The sequence below is a fragment of the Quercus lobata genome, chromosome 10, assembly GCF_001633185.2.
Source record: "Quercus lobata isolate SW786 chromosome 10, ValleyOak3.0 Primary Assembly, whole genome shotgun sequence".
Taxonomy (NCBI): Eukaryota; Viridiplantae; Streptophyta; class Magnoliopsida; order Fagales; family Fagaceae; genus Quercus; species Quercus lobata.
In genome coordinates, this window is record NC_044913.1 from 64187068 (window position 1) to 64207990 (window position 20923).

Below are 20923 nucleotides of genomic sequence, written 5' to 3' on the forward strand. Positions count from 1 at the left end.
GAGATTAATTTCTTGTATTACATCTGAAAATCTTGTAGATGATATTTGACATGATATCTATCTCATCCCAATGAGGGGGACCCAAAATAAAAAAAGATAAAAGGATTAAACAATAACAATTAAATCTCTTTGTGATTGAGTATTCAGTTGAAGCAAAATTCAGTTGTTAAATGAATTCCTGATGCAATTATTCAACTATATCAAAAACCAATCACTTGGTATCTTTCCTCCTTCCTCCTTTCTCACACATGGAATTTAAACTACTATTTGATCAAGCATTACTAAAAAGGGCACAAGGTATAATGTATATCCTTCCTCCCACTTTACACTGTTTTCATGTTATGTTATTTATGTGCTATTCCTATACCTTTAACTGTTCGCTAGCATTTTACTTTGCTATTGTGGCTAACAACGGATTGCTCAAATATGGCAGGGTATTGATGTAGCAGCAATTGCATGCCTTGAACTCTACGTTGTTGGATTGGTTATATTAGACATTGCCATTAAGAAAGCAGTGGAGGTAAGAGCAGTTGGTCAGAAAACTCTGACATTAATAAGGCTTGTGATCTTTTAGAAAGAAAGGACACCCGAAAGTTTTTAATTTTTATAAGAGATATAATTTTTATTCAAATGAGAAATAGACCAAGCAAATAATTGACCAACTCGTAAAGAATTACAATCTCAAATTCATAAGGTCTATAAACTATTAGACACTAGAAAAGAAAGTAGCCAAGATGCTCCACAAAACAGTAGGAGATAGGATTCAAACTTAGGACCACCTAATTTGATACATGATAAACTACCATATGCCCCAAAAACCTTAATTAAGAACTGAAGTTGAATCTCTAATTGTACTAAAACTTAATTCACAAGAACAAAACCTCCCTCTAACTAATTCCCCTACAATATCGGAACCGACTTTCAACTACAAAATCAGGCATTTTTAACATGCTCCTTGTAACAACTTGAAAATATCATCACAAGCCACAATGGCTTCACTAACCTAAAGTTTTAGCTACACATGTTTGGATATGTGCAAAACCATAAATTTGAACTACAAATCATCTACAACATCAAAAACAAGCATTATAAATAGAAAAAGATCGGTAAAATAAACTTACATTACTCGCAGAGACGGTGCCACAACGGCTCCAGACATTGTCGATAAGCTCATCACTCACCTCTTCCTTGACCTTAGAATCAATGAAATTCACTCTCTTCTCATCTTCAAAGCCCCTATTAACCTCAATTTCCTCTTCTTCTTTTACTTTATCTCCAAACTTCCGTCGCTCCTTTCTTTCCTTCCTTTCCTTCCTCCCTTTTCCATTCTCTGCTTCCTTTCTCTCTGAAACCCTAGCTCTTTGGTCAACACCATCGCCTCTCTCCTTGCCCTTCTCTCTCGTGGCTGTCAATCTCTCTCTTCCCTTTCTCTCTCTCACGCTGTCGTGCATTTGTTAAAAAAAAATCAAATTTGTTTTTAATCGGGTCCATATGATTTAAATTTCATCAATTTTTTAAATTAAAAACATGCTACATCATTAAAAAATAAAAAAAAATAAAAAAAAAAAAAAAAAAAAAAAAACCAACTCATTGTTCCATTAACTACGTAAGTAACACCACTAACGGCAGTTAGTAAAAGGACTAATACAACTCAGTTTTAAGACTTGAGAGACCAATTATGCTTGCTTCAAACTTAAGGGACCAATTGCGCACACATGGCAAACTTCAAAAACCAATAGTGTATGGAAAGAATGTGGTATCAAGTGAAAAGATATAGCTAATGGTTACATAAAATTTTTGACAAAAAAAAAAAGTTGGTCAAAAATTAATTTGTAGAATGGCTAATAAAGAATCACAATAAGACTCTTCGACAAGTGTTATGCATAATTCATGAATGTGACACAATAAATTTAACTGTGTCACAAAGGAGTTATTTGATACTTGTAACTTTTAGGAAAAGAAAAGTTAGCTTTATATATATATATATATATATACACAAAATAATAGCAGTGCTCTTTTTCACCATTAAATAGGCTACATTTTTTTTCTCATACTTGGGCCCAAAAAAAAAAAAAAAAAATTATTTTAATTGTAGGGTCCCGATTTATAGCGCAAACCCAATACGTGTGGAATCTCGGCCCAATGAGCCTAATACAATAAATTTGTAGAGAATGGGTCAAAGAACTAAGCTCTAACGATTTGAACAATGGCTAGTATAGAATTCGATGTTAATCAAATACAAACACGATATATTGATATCAATTGTCCTTCAGTCTGAGGAGACTATAACAGTATATAGATCACAACTGAATATAGAATCCATTTGGATTATTGCAGTATTCTCTCATTTTTCCTTCTTTTGATCCTTTTTCCATGAAGACCCTTCTACCTTATATATCTTTCTTTGAATCATCTTCGCCCTTCACTTGTTGGTCATCTGAACCCTCACTTAAGTACCTGTCCCATCAAACACCCTCTCTGGTTCCTTATGAGTTGTGGTAGCCCAGACGGTATTGTTCAGAGGTCTTCTCCACATAAATGCGGCCAGAAGTAGCTGCAGTGCATTTAATGCGGTGGTGGCAGCTTTCTTTTAGATATTTTTAGGTTTCCTTTCTTCTCGTATGTTCCTGAAACGTGTCTTCATCTCTAGAGTTTCTTGGAGGATTATACTAACGAATGGAGTATGTATTGTGAACTACTTTTATCATATCTGAGGAGGGTTTCATCCTCGGATTGCCTACCACCCATTCCTCATCTTTGAGACTTTAGCTGGTGACGCTTAACAACTACTCGCTCCTCCTCGGACTTTTCAATGTCCTCGGACAAGTCCAAGGCCCAATACGCTGTTTTGGGCTCTAGTCCTTACATTAACTAATTCATATAGTTGAAATTTATCATCACCTATTTTGTGAGTCCAAAGAAAAAATTTCTCAAAAATGTTTGTCTTTTTAATTATATTAATATTTTCTTAATAATTTGATAATTGAGAGAGAAAAAGATTTGAACCATAAACATCTCCACTAGAAATATCAATAAGTGTTAGTTGAGTTACAAAATTCTTGACAATTATATTAGTTTGGACAAAACTTAGGTATAATATTTAGGTGTTATTCCTTAAGTTCTCCTCTTAAAATTCAGTTGTATGACTTTTTTCTCATGGGATGGAAGTGTATTACTTTTTAGTTAAGTACGGCCACATGGCTGAATCTTAAAAGAGGAACCCAAAGAATAGGATGTAAGTACCGTACCTAAATTTTGCCCTATCAGTTTTAAAATTTTACATTTCTATATTCTTTAATAACATGTAACATATATATGTACGTGTGAAACCAACACTTAGTTGCCTAACTTTGTACTATTTAAATGAATTTTGATGTGTTAATTCTTTATAAATGTCACTAAAAACAATTCTTTATAAGTGGTGCACTAAATATTTATGTATTCTTATGGTTATTTCTATAAGATTTATATAAGAAACAGTTGATCTGAAACATGTGGTTATTGTTGAAATTGATTTAATTTGGCAACGATTGAAAAAAAACAAAAGTTCAGTAAATGTAGTAACAAGCAATTGATTCATTCATATTCTTAATTATACTAGCTTTTATAATTTGCATTTTCTTTCTTTTTAATGATGTGTAATATAATTGAAATTGAGTTCCCAATCTATATATATATATTAGTAGGTAAAGCTCAGAGAAAATTCGATTAGACTCTACAATTGAAGTCCAATTTTGTGCCATGTGTCCTAAATTATTTATTTTTAGAGAGTTTTATTTCTTAATTTTGGAGTCAAATGTGGGACCATATCATAAATATCCATTCAAGTGAGTTGTTGCGTACAAAAATCAAAATTAATGAATATAACAATTTTTTTAAATGGATAATTTACATTTTCTACCTAATAATATTCTTACAAAACTTTTAAAGAGTTAAAAAAAATATAAGAATGGCTATCAATAATATTTAAATTATATATGTAAAAATTATACTATGCATCTTAATGTATATATTTTAAGTATATCCATACATGTGCATGGGGTTACAAGTTAGTATATATATATATATATATTTATATATTAATAGGTAAAACTGAGAGAAAATTCAATATATAAAATTTCAAATTGGATTCTGTGGGGGCCAACTATCTAGAAGGTAATATTAAACCTATATGAATTGGGCCTATGGCCCAATCCAAGGATGGTTAAATAAGGCTATAATGGGAATGGTATAAGAAGAAGAAATAAAGATTGTATATGATAGTCCACAATATGTCCGAGGAAAAAATTCATCTCGAAAACGGAGATCTGAGGTCAGTAAGAATGTCTTATCATCCCAGGCATCCTTTAAGGTTGCATCACAACTAAGAGTCGGACATTGGATAAGGGATGAGCAAAGGGTGGCAACAAATATCTTCAAAAGCTGCTACCTCCACCTTAAATGCCTTCCAACCAACTCTCTGGCCGCATTAATGTAGAGGTGATACCTGAACAGTGATCAAGCAGCCTTACAGCTACTAGTTGATGGTTCTGAAAGGTGTTGGATGGGACAAGAAGGAGTTCCTAGAATCCAATCTACACGTGTATGGTAGGGATGATACCAAGATTGTAATATATAGCATGGGAAGGTGACCTAAAAAAGGGGGATAAAAAAAAAAAAAAACTCAAGAAATCTTTATAATAACATTGTGAACTCTTGGAACTTTGTTCATTAACAAAACATTATAACATAAGCTCCTCAGACCGTGCCGAGGACAGTTTTTCTTATTTTACTTGTGTTTAACAATCTTAATTTAGCAACTTTTATTGTCTTTCTTCTGGAGTAGAACTAGAACTTTCACCCATGCTCTATAAATTCATTGTTTGAGCTTGTTTTGCTAAAACCCAATCCTATTCTTGGTCCAATCCAAATTCAGTCCTTACAGATTCTAATTATTATTTAATTTTACGCCAAGTGTCCTATATATATATATATATATGTAATAAATTTCTAGGTGAGTTAATGTTGTGCAAAAGACGAATAGTCTAATATAAATAAACAGGAAAAAAAATCAATAAAAAAGAGTAAACTCATGTGTGTGTGTGTGTGTTTTTTTTTTTAAAATTTCTAAGTGAGTTAATGTTATGCAATAGACGAAGAGTCTAATATAAATAAACCATATAAAAAAATAAAAATAAAAAACTCAATAAAAAAGACTAACTCATGTGTATATCCAAAAAATAAAATAAAATAAAATTATAAAGAAGAAAGAAAGAGTAAATTCATGTATATATCTATGATTTAAATAATGTATAATTTGAATCCATATATGTGTAATTGTGTTGTTTTTAATTGTACCGTGCATACACACAGATTATACACTAGCATATATTAATAGCTAAAACTTAAAGAAAATCCAATTAAATTTTAATTAGATTATATATTGCCAAGTGAATTATTAAGTATAAAAATCCAAAAGCCCAAATCTAATTAAATTCTAAATTGGATTTAAATTGAAATCCAATTTTTTGCCTTGTGTCCATCTAAGTTTTTAATTTTTGCAACAAGTAAATTATTTAGTGCAAAAAACGAAGAGTCTAAAACCAATTAAATTCTAAATTATATATATATATACACAAATGAAAAACTATTACATATTTTAGAAATGTATGATTTAAAAAAGTGTAAGCTGGTACCATATATAATTTGAACCTCTAAAAAAAAAAGTTTAATTTGAATTATATAATTGTAATTTATTTTAATTATATCCGTGCATATGCACTAGGCTATGTACTAGTATATATATACAGGTAAAACTAAAAGAAAATTCAATTAGATTTCAAATTATAATTTAATTAAAGTCTAATTTTGTGCCACGTGTCCTATCTAATCTAAGTTTTTAAATTTTATGCCAAGTTAGTTAATTCAATGTAAAAATTGGAATTCAATTAGAGTTTAATTTTGCACCATGTGTCTCGTCTAATGTAAGTTTTTTTAATTTTTGTGCCAAGTGAGTTATTTCAATGTTGAAAATGAGGAGTTCAATATAAATAAACCATAAAAAAACCTAATCATATATATATATATATATATATATAACCAATACTTAGAGAAAATTTAATTAGATTCAAAATTGAATTTTGCTTTTGTTAGCTTTCTATACAACTTAAATTGTTTAGATTTATTCAATTACTTTTTCTTTGAATTAATGAGTATATTTTTTATATTGTTTCTATTAAGATATTTTGTATTCTAGGATCTTGAACGTAAAATTGTAATTGACTTGAACGATCTTATGCACGTATCCCCATTCAATTTAGGAGATACTATTAGATCAATAAAAAAAAAAAAAAATGACAAATTACAACTTACTTCTATGGTTTGGCTGAAATTTAAGTTGCTTACCTGTGGTTTAAAATTTGACACTCCACCCACATGAGATTTAACCGAAATTTAAGTTGCCTACATGTGGTTTAAAATCCCATGATGCTAGTGTTCTGCTAGATTCTTTTTTATTTTATTTGATCTTATATTTGTATTATTATTTTTTTTTGAAGAAGAGAGACATAAAAGAGAAGCAAAATTACATATTTAGTCATGTTTTTAACTGAGTTGGGTTAAGAAAATCTAACTAAGATAACCTCAAGTGTGTAAAGTATAAATTTCAAATCACAAATAAACAACTTAAATTTCGACTAAACCACGTGTGTGTAAGTTGTAATTTGCACTTAAAAAAAAAAAAAAAACCATCTCAAGTGGGCTTGGGTGTGTTTATTTCACTTGGGTATGGATTATGGATTATGGATTATGGACTATGGACTAGGCAAATTCATAGATAGGAAAGGGAAGAAAGAAGAGTCTCTCAATTTGGGCATTATGCAATGCAATCCCTCTCACACTCACGTTTACTGGCTCACACATACGCCACGGCCCTCATCCCGTTTCGGAACCCGCCATCAATCATACGGACCGTTTCGTCCACAAACGCCAGGATTCATTGTTCGAAACTGAGGAGGATGGAGAAAAGAGATGAAAATCAAAGGAGTGTAGTTGTGGAGAGCACCACAAGATTAAACAACCCCCGTGTTGATAAGCTTCAACAACTCGTACAAAAGGAATCTACCGGTACCAACCAAAAACAACATTTTTCTTTCTTTTTTTGGGTTTTTAAGATGGTTTTGTCAAATGGGTATGCCGATTTTGTTTAAAAGATGTGATTTTTTCTGTTGGTTTTTGGTTCTTTCTTGTATTAACTTTGTATTTCTATTGTAATGGGTCCTAAGAACATGAAAATGACTTGGTTCAGTTATAAGTTTATGTTTGTATCAATGTTATTATGCCTCATAATATGGCAGAAATGTGAAAATTGCACACATTCAGATTGTACTATGGATGGAATGTTATTTGTGTGGTTGTTCACTACTCATTTTGTTGTATGCTAACTCATATCAGATGGTTGGGAAAAGAGTTGGGAGCAAGGCGTGACCCCATGGGATTTAGGACAGCCGACACCAATTCTTTTACATCTTCATCAGACAGGAGCTCTTCCCAAGGGTAGGGCTTTAGTCCCTGGTTGTGGTAGTGTAAGTTCTATGGTTCATTCTTACTCACAAGATATTACTTTCTGATATAATAATTCAATTTCTTATATATTTATGCAAGATTTGAGTCCTCTGCATGTCAATATTTTGTATCTGTTTCCTTTTTCTTGGTTTTTCTATCTCAATATTTTCTATCAGGAAGATTAGTCCCTTGAGGATCCATCATCAATGATTAATTGGGTCAATGATCCTGTAGAAAATCTACATGTGATCTATGTTTGATGAAATTATAATTTGTGGAGAAAAATAATGACACTTAAAAATAATTTCTTGTTTTAAGATTAATTCAATGATCATTAATGACGTCTTAAAATATGGTAGACGATATTTGACATGATATCTATCTCATCCCAGTGAAGGGGACCCAAAAAAAATATAAAAGATTAAACAATAACGATTAAATCTCTCTGCAATTGAGTTTGAAGTTGAAGCAAAATTCAGTTGTTTAATGAATTCCTGATGCAATTATTCGATTGTATCAGAAATCAATCACTTGGTATCTTTCCTCCCTCCTCCTTTCTCACACATGGAATTTTAACTACTACTTGATCAAGCATTACTAAAAAGGGGACAAGGTGTAGTGTACATCTTTCCTCCCCCTTTACCCTGTCTGCATGTTACATTATTTATGTGCTGTTCTTATATCTTTATCTGTTCACTAGCATTTTAGCTTGCTATTGTGGCCAACAACAAATTGCTCAAATATGGCAGGGTTATGATGTAGCAGCAATTGCATGCCCTGAACGCTATGTTGTTGGATTGGATATATCAGACATTGCCATTGAGAAAGCAGTGGAGGTAAGAGCAGTTGGTCAGAAAATTCTGACTTCACTAAGGCTTGCAATCTCTTAGAAAGAAAGGACACCCAAAAGTTCTTACTTTTACCATTTCATTTTCTGTTTCCTTTGGAGAAACAACCATGTATGTGGCTATGATGATATAATTGAAATATTAAAACTGAATCACCCATGTTTATTTGGCCATTACTGTCTAATTTATCAACTTTTTGGAATGCCTCCCTGAACTGGTTGTTAATCAGCATTTCTGAATTGGATTAGGAACTATAGCTGGGTTACCCCAGCTTCTCTCAGTTGTATTAAGGACAGGGATTAGATGTACCACACTTGTGATCTCTGTTAAATTGAATTTGGAACAATAACAGGGTTGTTCTAATTTCTGAAAGCATGCCATTATTCATTTTCAGATTAAAATTGATGCTTAGGAAATTTATGTTATAGAAAAATTTAGAGCACTGTAAAGACCAATTACTATGGCGATCATTTGCAAATGTCTTGCATTGGGATTACCTCGACCAATAGAGAGTTGAACCTGATAGATTCAGTTACTATTTCATAAGAAGCTGGTATTTTTGTGACTTTAACTTGTAATAAGTCATGGAATCTAAATTGTTTTACAGTTTAAAGAGGTGACCTGGTATAGGTTTCCATCTCTTTCTTTACTTATCATTTTAATAGTCTGTTCTAATGTTAATGCAGTTGTCTTCCTCATTACCGAATGCAAGTTATTTTAACTTCTTAAAGGCAGTCTTTTTCACTTGGAATCCAAGTGAATTGTTTGATCTCATTCTGGATTATACGTGAGTTGGCATGAATAGTGGTTTAGTTGTCCGTGAGAAGAATCTCTATATGATCATATTTTAATGGAGAATTTACAGGTTCTTTTGTGCCATTGAACCAGACATGAGGTTGGCTTGGGCACAGAGAATTCGTGATTTATTGAAACCTGGTGGAGAGCTCATAACACTAATGTTTCCAGTAATGATCTTAATTCCTCAATAATTTTTCCCACTTATTTTCTCTTTGTTTATTCTTGTTTGCATGTGAAAAACACTATCATATGATATTTGATTAGACATTCCACAATCTTACCTTCTTTTCTTTTCTTTTCTTTTTCCACAATCTTGCCTGCTTTTCTTTTCAATAGCCATGTCCTTAGAATTTTAGAGACCTTCCAATTTTTAAAGTGAAGTTCAGATTAATTAGTGAAATTTCAAAATTTATAAATGTTTGTGAAAATGGTTTCCTTATGGCTCTGTTGAAACTAAATTTTTCGTGATGGCAGATTAGCGATCATGTTGGTGGACCCCCATTCAAAGTATCAATTTCAGAGTACACACTTATTTACCTTCTTTTTTTTCTCTTTTTCTTTTTTGCCTGCCCTTCCCTTGGGGTTGGGAGGCTTGGTAGTTTGAATCTTGTATCGATATCACTGAAGAAACTTTTGCATGGATGTTTGTCTACACTTAACAACTTTTTTTTTTCAAACTTACCAATTTAAATCTTTGCAGTTATGAAGAGGTATTACTTCCCATGGGCTTTAGGGCAGTATCCATTGTGGATAATGAAATGGCTATTGGACCACGCAAGGTATGTCAAAACATTTTCTCCTAGTTGGATCTAACCTGCAATGTAGAGCTTGCAAAATCAAGCATGCTAATCACACGATAATAAGTTCTCTAAGATACATGGTACACTTTGAAAAGTCAACAAAGGTGTAATAACAGCCATTGGGACAGCCTGCTAGCTTACAGATAAATCTAAAACACACACACACACACAAGAGTCTCGATGAGAATGATACAATAGCCATTCTTTGTGTTATTTTTTTGATTTGTTGATATTTTGTTTATTGAAGTTTTTCCATCATTGTTTTTGACAACTTGTTATTAAACAGCATCTCTTTATTGTCTTACACCTTGCTAATGCTTTTATTGATGTTTTATTTGAGGCATTAATGTTCAAAAATGGGTCCAATTTCACTGAATGAGATACTTGTCTTGGTATTTTGCAACTCGCCACTAAAAGTTGATTTTGTGGACAGATATTCCACTCTAAATTACCAAGTTGGCAATCTTATACTTTGAGGGAGGAGATAAATGAGTTTGGAAATGGAGTGGGCATTTAAAAATATTTTCAGTTTGACCAGGATATTTTATACTGCACCAAACACTTGAAAACAATGAAAATGTTTTCCTCTGATAAACATAACTTAAGTGTTCCCTGTAGTGGTCTGATGTACAAGTTGATTGAATGCCTTTTTGTAGGCTTAGAGTTTGCTTTTCCAGTCTCATAATTCGTTCTCTTTATTATTACTTTTTTATTTATTTTAGAAAGAAGGGCAATGACTATTACACACACCCACTTGCACTCACTCATGATTTCTGAGTAAGAGGAATGTTCCTAGAAAGAATGAGGAAAATTAATTAGTAACTTTCCGTCTGGGGAGTTTAGAAGTCTAATGAATTTTTCGTTTAGATATCATAATACCCTTTAAAGTGCTCTAACAATTGGCTTTATTAGCTTTTACAGGGAAGAGAGAAGCTTGGCAGGTGGAAGAGTTCCCTAGCCCAATGCACACTATGATAACTACAGCCATCTTGTGAAAAGTGGAGCACTTGGGGTCATTGAAATCGTTCATATATTGATTATGACAATAAAACATAAAGAATCGTTCTAATAATTTGATTATTGTTAAATGATATCAATAAGTCTAGCGACACAACTTTTACCTGCAATTTTTGAATATATTTGTTGATATATACAGTTCTATGTAGCCCTATAACTATAAAGTTAAAAAAGAGATTTGGTTCAGGTAATTTTTTTTATTCCCTTCATCCCAATGTTAAAAGTAAAATTTTTGAAATTTTTTGGGTTTTATTTGGGATATTTTCACACAAGCAGAGAGTGGATAAGATATGATCTTGACAGACAACATTTGCCGTATACAATTCATTTACTCCATGTTTTACCCTCTCATCCTAACTTGTGTTGGTCTTACTAAATACTAACCTCCACTTTGGCGAATTTCAAACATTTGAAAAACACTAAATCAACATTCAAATACAACCAATTTTAGTTCATTTGGATCATGGTGGAGAAATTTAAGAACCCATTACTTGATAAGAAATTTCAACTCTGATTTCGAAATCTTCCCCAGTTCAAAGTCGATTTTGTAGCATAAGTTAAATTGGGAGAAATTTTCGTGCTTTTTAAGATGGCAACTCATTTACTCTAACTGGATGATCGAAAATTTGTTCAAATTTGGGCAAATTTGTTCAACCTTGGTCAAATCAGACTTGACTCAACATTTTTAACAAATTTATGAAACTCTTTTAGCATATGTATAATTGAGGTAAACAAGAATCATCAATTTGGTTTCCAATGCTTCAATTACAGTTTAGGATACAACAAAAATTTTCGAATACCTGGGCATCATTAAATAACTATTTATTTTAAAAAAAATTATGGAGCAATATATGATGTCGACAAGTTCATCACATAGTTTATAGCAAAAAATTATGAATCCTTTTCATGAATTCTTGTGCTCAAGGTTTTTTTTCCCAACCAATCGTGTAAACCAAAGAGTGTTGGTTAAAACAAGGATTAGGATGTTCTTAGGATTTGAATCTGGTGCAATACCTAAGGTATTGCACTGGGTGCAATTACACCACACCCACTCATATCATTTTTTACCACTTTCATTTTTTAACTTTAACTTTTTAACTTTTTCAACTTTTTTATTCAATGGTTGAGATTGAAAGTTTATTTTTTGAACTTTCAATCTCAACCGTGTATTACTATTTCACCTTATCTGAATCTGATGTTCTTATTACTCAACATTTATTACAAAGTATTTAATTCAGCTTCCAATTCCTCTTTTATTCTTCATACATATATAACATCTCTTATTCTTCATACATATGCAACATATTTATTATTATTTTTTTAATTTTTTTTTTTGAAAGAGAGTGATTACTACCGAGAAATAACTGATAAATTTTCTTCCCATTGCCATTGCGAATATCCATATTGTATTCCACCACCTTAGTTGCATCAAACAAGTTACAAACTGATTCAAAAAAAAGAAAAAAGAAAAAAGAACCAAGTTAGAAACTTTAATGTAAGTGAGGTGGTATTAATTGATGTTGATATCTAGATGTTTATCATGTTTGGATGGACTTCAAATTCAACGTATTTAACATGTATCAGTATCACCCAACAAGTAAATCCAAATCCAGACAAAATTTAGCTATAAAATTGATTGTAGCCTAAAACTACAACTTTATTTAAGAAAATAAACATTTCTACATATTTTGAAAATCTATTTGTTGAATTGTATATTCTTTACGCTCTAAATATACATGCCTAATTTTGTGTTATTATTTACTATATGATCTATAAGTTTATACATTATGCATCATTTTAAACTATAAAAACTTGCAATTTAAATAATTTATTAATGACAAAATTGTTGATCTTTTGTTTTCTAGAAATTTTGCAAACATAAAGGATATAAAAAGAAGATATAATCTGATGGTGGATTTGTCAAAGATATTGAGTAAGGTTATAGCTTATAACTAATTTTGTAACTAAACTTATCCAATCCAAAAAGCTTCTAAAGTTAAATGGAACTTCCTAAAGTGTATTATTCACTTACAAAAATTTATTTGTCTACCAAAGAAAGAAATTTTGATTTTGGTCTAGCCATGGTCCAAAATTTAATGTAGTCCAAATATTTTCAGTCTTATCAAATCATAGAAAAAGAGTTTCATTCGTAATCAAAATTATTCATTAAAAAAATGTGCATTTTAAAAACTAGGAAGAACCATGTTAAAATTTATTAATTTTTGAAAAATATAGTCATCCAAAAATGTATAAGCAACCCAACACCATAATTTTGTCGACCTTTATGAATCAATTTTTTTGTTTAATTTGAGACCACAATTGGCGTAAAAACAAGTTTTTATGACTTTTACGATTAAAGGAATTAGGTGGTACACATAAGAGTACCACCTGGACTGCCATGTCAGCCTACCAAATTAAAAAAAAAAATGAAATAGCAAATAACAAAATGACAACATTCACTCGAATCCACTAGATCAAGCACATGACGCATGACGGCCAACTCTGCTTGGTGAAGTCCAAGCCGAACATCATCAGTTCACACTTCACAATAATCTCTTCTCTTTCTTTTGAGGGCCAACTCTAGTCGATGACGTCCCAAATAAAGAACTCATCAACTAGGGAAATTAACCCAAAAACGTTGGAAACTAAGCAAAAAATACGTTTTAATAATGACATTTTTTTTCTATCTTTTACCTCAAAAAAAGAAAAAAAAAACTCTTTGAAAAGATTGAAACCAATAGCAACTTCACGGAGAATCCAAGAAAGGATTAAGAATCCACTGAAGAGACCATAGCAAGCAAGTCTAGACCACTGCTCAACAGTTCAAGGGATGTAATGATTACGGCTCAACAGTTCAAGGGGTCTCTTGGCATTTTTCCCAAACTTCTCCTTATCCTTCGTTTTTCTCTCCCCATTTTGCAATTTTTTTTTTTTTTTAATTAAAGATGAAGTCTTCCACTTACTATATGTGCTATTGGTTCAGAACACTTACTGTGTGTGCTAGGCTTTGTTAGAATTATCATTGTATAGGTAGTTTCCATTCCACTTCCTTTTTCTTTAAGTTCTTTTCTATTTTAAATTCACATTCTATATAAGTTATAAATATTTCTCATATCTTTTTTTTTTTTTTAACCGAATCTTTAAATATTTCTTCATGGTTTGATTTTTTTTTTTTTTTGGGATAAACTTCATGGTTTTGATTTTGATTTTGAAAGATGAATTTATTTGGCTGTAATCTGTTAGTTAAATTCTAACACTGTACAACTATTAACTATATACTACCAATCTCAAATCTAATGTTATCGTTAATTTTCATGTCTAATTAGTAATTAACAAAATTTAGATATAAAATCAGTGAGAAATACATTTTGAATAACAAGTGCTTTTCTTCTTAGTTTTTTTATTTTTTATTCGCTTATTTTCTTTCAGTCATGGGCCCGCTTATGGCACACGAAGTGTATACACAAAGGAAATTAGTTTAACCATGGATAATACCTGGGTGAACGTAAATTTTGTTTTAAAAGGACGGTAGATCTGCTAATTTAAAATTTTATCAAAAGGCAAGGTGACAATTTTGACTAAAACAGATATTTTACTTTTTTTTATTAAGGGGATAGTGGGTTAGGTGGATTAAAAGAGTTAAAAATAAATAATGTAGGTTCCATCAAATATATAAATAATGCAACTCTAATTTTTTATTTTCAGACCATCATCATATTCATATCATATCCGACACTACATACAAAACCGAGAAATTAAATATTTATCTTTGAATAAGCAATGCTTGTCGTTAGAGTGTTGTCTTTATCTTTTGATACCAACGTGAACGTAAATCAAGATTAAAGGAGGTTTTATTTGCTAATTTATAAATTTGTCACAGTCAAGCTGGCAAATAAGACTAAAACGAATATTTAGTGTTAAAGAAATTGTAAATTTGGTGGGTTAGGTAAGAAATAAGAATTTGAGTTTGTATGTCATGAATCATGACTCATGAAAGAGTTTTGTGCTGCCGGAAACAACAGAACTGAAAATACAGAACTCTTCTAGATAGAGAGAAAGAGAGAGATAACTGGTTGCTTCTTTCATTCTCATCTCCGGTGAGTTTCAATGACATCCTGTAACTGGTTGCTTCTTTCTTCTTCATATTTTATTATTATTACTTATTTCATTTTTGATTTAGATATGAATATATTGTTCCTCTTTTCATTGTTGGTCTTAGGCCTTCCTTCACATCCACTGCTGTTAATCTACGTATACTGATCGCGGACTACTACTTTTTCAATTCTCTTTCTCTTATTCTTCCCAACCTGGACTGCATCTACCTAGCTGCAAGCTACTCCTATTTTGGTATGTTCTCTTTGCCTCTTAACATGTCTCTATGCTATCGACTTTCTTTTTTGGGTTGAAAAAATAGTTTATAAACACAACCAAAGGAGATAGCATGGAATATTGCATTTATCAGGTTCAAACCACTGCCAAAACAAAAAAAAATTAAAAAGTGAATTCAACAACACAAATTTTACAAGTTTCAAAACAAGGACGATACAAATGAACGCTCATTTGAAGGAATTCTTTCTCAGTCACACAACCCAATCTATAGCTTGGAAGGTGAAAATCAAGAGAGGAGTGAAGTATTTATGGGTGGGTTTGGAAAAATTCTTCCATTTGAAAGATTCAAATTCCTTTGAGAGTATCACAATATCATTACTTGTTTGCCAACATTTATCAAGTTCCAGAAGAGGTGGTGTGGGGCAAAACCTTTTTTTTTTTTTTTTCAGCAATTATCAATTTGAAATGATGTTATTTTTTGTTTATTTTATATGGAAATAAAATTGAATCATTCAAATTATAGACAAATATCAACATTTCTATTGGCAAATAAGAGGTTATGAAATGGTTCCTTACTTCAACCGGATACAAATATTAGATGAAAAAAATTTCAAGATTATAATAAAAGCATGACAATATCAATATTAATAATTAAAATATCTATACTATTTTTTTCTAATACAAGATAGAAATTATCTATACTATTTTTTTTTTAATATAAGATAGAAATTATATTCTAGCATAATCTAAGTGTATATGTGTGTGAAGCTTCCTTCTAGAGACTTGAATCCCGACCCTTGCCCCCCACACCTCACAAGCACTTATACTTATGGAGTGACTATCGTATATCTATTCTATACTATTAATAACATGATTCTCTATTTGGGTTACACCATTTGACGTATTAAAATACCGTCACAAATTCTTAAACTCTCTAAAATACCCTTATCTTTTAGTTAAATAATTTTAAATTTAAAAACACAAATTAGTTAAAGAGTAATTTATTGTTCTTAAGTTTTAGGCTTTTTCCTTTATTTTTTTCATTCCGCCTAAAATTTAAAACACTATCTCTATCTTAGTTTTAAACATTATTTCATGTTACCTTCTTTTTTAAAATTTTTTAAAAAAAATACATAGTTATTTATATATCGCTTTAAAACATTATAACATTAAACCAAAAATAAAAATAAATAAATAAATAAAAAAGAGCATTATTGCACGCGCAAAGTGCGTATGATGAGTCTAGTACTATTAATAACAGGATTCTTGATTGGGTTTCATCATTTTTTGTACTAAAATATCCTCACACAAATTTAAACTTTCTAAAATACCCTTCTCTTTTAGTTGAATAATTTTAAATTTAAAAATACAAACTTGTTAAAAGAGTAATTTACTATTTTTAAAAGAGTACTTACGTTTTAAGCTTTCAAAATTTTATCAAGATCCTCAAAATTAGGACAATATTTCTATCTCATTTTAAAATATTATTTCACTAAATCCAAAATAAAAAATAAAAGAAAATCTTACTACACGTGCAAAGCAAGAGTGATGAGTCTAGTATAAATTATAAAAACATGGAACTAGAGATATTAATTTTGATAATTTAATTTTGCTATATAATAACACATCTTAAGAAAATAAACTATTATACTCTTGAAAATAATAGGAGCATAACGTGTTATGCTCAATGAATGTGGCGTTGACTAAGTTCTGATGTCCAGTTGTTCACATATCACAATTTTCAAGTTTGGAACCCTATTTTAGAAATACAAATTAAAAAATAAAATACCTTTATATGTTTACATTGTATATACTTGCAATGCAAATCCACATTATAGGCACACAAAAAGTAATAAATATTGTACATATTTGCAAAAAATGTACAATATTTACTACGTAGTAAGAGTACTTTTTTGCAAATTTCAGCAAAGTTTCACACCCGTTGGCATTTAGCCATTTTAGAGTAAGAGCACTATGACATTTCTTTCATGCTTCTTTTTTGGTAACATATCTTTCATGCTATTGGTTTAATATTATCTTGGCTAAATATATGGTTTATTAACACACAACATAGAAATTAAGAAGAAAAAATTAAATAATTTAATGTCAACCACTATCGAGAAGATAGACATTATATGGATCTATAGCGTCTAAAGCATGCTCTTCTAGGATTAATCTATTAGATTCAATCCTCTAGCCTGTGATATAACCAAAAGAGCACATTTTTTGTTTAATTTATTATACATGTACGCTCAGATCTCAGATCTAGTCATTACAAAATGTAGGAATAAAGAATAGTAACAATTGTTGTGCTTCTTGAGAACTGATGCAGAGAGTAGGTAATTAGGAATTAGGGTTACTATATCATATGAAATCAATGATTGAATATAATATTTGATAATGTATTTTGTAAGGTTGAATTTAATCAACCATTTTGTTAGCTTTATTCCATGCCAAATTTGCTTGTATTTCAGCATTTAGTAACCCTGTATTTAGGTAGGTTTGTTGTAAGGGTAGTGAGTGAGATAGAGCGTTGAATACTCAAAAGTGTGCAAGAAAACAGAGACTCACGGCTGGATCTCGCGGGTGACTCGGGGCTGCAAGCTGCCAGATGCAGCACACGTGCCAAGCATGCCAGAAGTTGAACAGTCATGCTAGCTGGAGCACTACAGGACAAAATAGGACAACTGGCCATTCGGTTATCTCGCGACTGGATCTCACGACTCAGTCAAGTTGCAAGGCCAAGCTGCGAGCCAGCCCTGTTTTGAAAAACCTGACGTTTCACATTCCTCTCTCACCCTAGTATATATACCCCTTATACCCACAAAAGAAAGAGAGCTTCCAAAGAGAATTTTGAGAGAGAAACCCTAGAGAAAAATAAGATTGATTCATCCACAATCTTTACATGAAAGTCTCTTCATATTCCTCAACTCTCTTCCTCTCCATTGTCAAATCCTTGAGAGACATTTTTACCAAAACCTTTTTCTCACCATTTCCATTACTGTGAGAGGGATGTTTGGTGTTCTGGGAAGTAGTTAGGAAGGAACCAATTTACATTGGTTGATACTATGGTCAAGTAGCGGAATCCGGGAAGCTAGAAAAGAAATAGGTTCGGCGCAACCTCGTTGGAGTAAGAAGCTTGGAGGGCTTAGGTGCACTAGGTAGATTAGGCTTGGAGGGTCTATTGCTATCCATGTATCCCAACTACATTTTCTAGTGGATTGTTTACCGCTTGGAGGGCGGCAGAGAGGTTTTACACCGAGGGCTTCGGTTTCCTCTTCGATAACACATTGCGTGTTGTCCTTGTGTTTGCATCTTCCTTCCCTTTTATCTTTGCCTTTTATTATTTGCTGTGGGTTGTGATTTTAATTTGGCTTAGATAGTTTTCCAATTTTGTTTTATAGCTTTTGTTCATTTTCCGCACACTAGTTGTTTGACATAAAGCTTGAATTGGGGGTCTAAACGTTCAAGGGTGTTTTTACACTATTTGAACTTTCATATTTATATTTTATATGATCTGAACAATCTCACTCCATATATTTTTTTAGAGAAATAATGTAATTATTTAATATTATTAAAGAAATAGAATAAACTTATTTTTATTCTATTCTACATCAATTTTGTTTAAATTATATTCGATTATGATATTGTATTCTTTATGTATCTATTGTCAAGAAAAAAGAAATATGGGCAGAAAGAGAGATCGATTTTGGGAATATGCAGAGGATCTAAAGGGTCGTTTCCAATGTAACTATTGTAAGCATGAATTCCCTGGAGGTGCATCAAGGATTAAATCACACTTGGCTGGAGTCAAAGGGCATGATATTGTTATATGTGATGTTGTGCCTAAAGATGTACAAAAAGAAGCTTATAAAGCAACACAAGAGACTAACAAAAAACATAAAAATGCATCAACCTCAAGCAATGATAAGGAGGGTACACTCGCCTCAACTTCAATTTCAACAATTCAGAAGGAAAATTTTGTCACACAGGTCATTATCTCATCCCAACTCTACACATAGTTGTTCATTCATAACAAAACCACAGTTTTAGTTTAACACTTAAAAAGAAATTCACACTAATTTCTCTTCTACAGAGAAATGAAGAATATATGGCTGAGATTGTACTTGATGATGTTGTGGATAGACTAGTAACCAAAGCGTTTTCACTTGCCACTGATGAGCATATCATTTTTAAGTGGGGTTTCAAGGAGGAGTTTAAAAATCTTCTTGACACACTATACAAGATTAAAGTTGTGCTACATCAAAAGAGGCAAGTAAATGATGAGTCTGTGGGGATTTGGTTAACGGAGCTTAGAAATGTAGCTTATGAAGTTGATAATGTGCTAGACGAGTTTGACTATGAGGTAATTTGGCAAAAGGTAAAATTTCAAAACCAAATGATAGATCAGGTACGTAGCTTTTCATTCTGCAGTCACGATAAAGTTACGACCATCAAACAATCACTGGATAAACTTGTGAATGATGTAGCTGGCTTTGTTCTTAGAACAGAATCGTTGAAGTCAATCATCAAGATTAGGTTGGACAAGAATGAGGATTCATTTCTCAATGATTCAGAAGTTGTGGGAAGAGAATTCGATGTTTTAAAGATATTGAACGAACTTATTAGTTCAAGCAATCAACAAGTTATATCTGTTCTTCCTATTGTGGGTATGGCAGGTCTTGGAAAGACAACTTTAGCAAAAGTATTGTATAACCATGAAGAAATAAAGAAACGCTTTGATGTGCTAGCATGGGTACATGTTAGTGAAAATTTTGATGTTGAAAAAATTTCAAGAGAGATTCGTGAATCTCTCAAAATAGACTCAACTAATTTAGTAAGGAGGAAATATTTTCTTGTACTTGATGATATTTGGATCGAAGACCGTGATAAATGGGATATTTTAAGGAGTCTCTTAGAAGACATCATCCATTCAAATGCTAGAATTAATATTATTGTGACAACTAGTAGCAAAGAAACAGCACAAATTGTGAAAACACTTCCTCCATATCACTTGGAAAAATTATCAAAAGATGATTGTTGGTCTATATTAAAAAAAAGAGCATTTGCAGATGAAGGAAAATCACTAACTTTTGATTTGGAGGCTAGTGGAAGGGAGATTGCTAGAAGATGTGGAGGGGTTCCATTGGTTGCAAGAGTTGTAGGGGGAACAATGTGCTTTAAATGTGATAAAAATGAATGGTTAGCAATTGAAAAGGATAAAATTTGGTACTTGTTGGATGATAATAATAACGATATCTTTTCGGTGCTAAAGTTATGCTTTGATCATCTTCCAACACCATCTTTGAAACAATGTTTTGCATATTGTGCAATTTTCCCTAAAGACTATGACATTAAAAATGACGAAATAATTCAGTATTGGATGGCTGAAGGGTTCCTTAATGAGCCAGCTAAAGAAGCTAATATGGTGATGGAGGATATTGGCAACATGTATTTCAATATTTTGTTGGCTACTTCCTTTTTCCAAGATGCTAGAAAGGATGACTATGGTAATATTATTAGTTGCAAAATGCATGATTTGGTGCATGATTTTTCCCTCTCAATTTCAAAATCAGAAACTCTTATTTT

At 31.6% G+C, this 20923-nt stretch overlaps 1 protein-coding gene across 2 annotated transcripts; it reads left to right on the top strand.

Moving 5' to 3' along the window:
* Positions 1-6807: 6807 nt before the first annotated feature.
* On the top strand, positions 6808-11194 carry LOC115963211 (probable thiol methyltransferase 2). Of its 2 annotated transcripts, none has more exons than XM_031082142.1 (8): positions 6808-7104; positions 7432-7562; positions 8292-8378; positions 9077-9177; positions 9256-9355; positions 9663-9709; positions 9889-9967; positions 10910-11194. In XM_031082142.1, the coding sequence occupies exons 1-8, from the start codon at positions 6861-6863 to the stop codon at positions 10961-10963; spliced, it is 843 nt and encodes a 280-aa protein (XP_030938002.1). In that variant the 5' UTR covers positions 6808-6860; the 3' UTR covers positions 10964-11194. The 2 variants fall into 2 exon arrangements, with proteins under 2 accessions (XP_030938002.1, XP_030938001.1); XM_031082141.1 differs by having other exon boundaries at positions 10901-11178.
* The last annotated feature ends 9729 nt before the right edge of the window (positions 11195-20923 follow it).

Coding starts and splice junctions, on each gene's coding strand:
- LOC115963211 (XM_031082141.1), top strand. CDS start 6,861: ATGCAATCCCTCTCACACTCACGTTTACTGGCTCACACATACGCCACG. Junction 7,105..7,431: donor CGTACAAAAGGAATCTACCG/GTACCAACCAAA, acceptor AACTCATATCAG/ATGGTTGGGAAAAGAGTTGG. Junction 9,710..9,888: donor TTCAAAGTATCAATTTCAGA/GTACACACTTAT, acceptor AAATCTTTGCAG/TTATGAAGAGGTATTACTTC.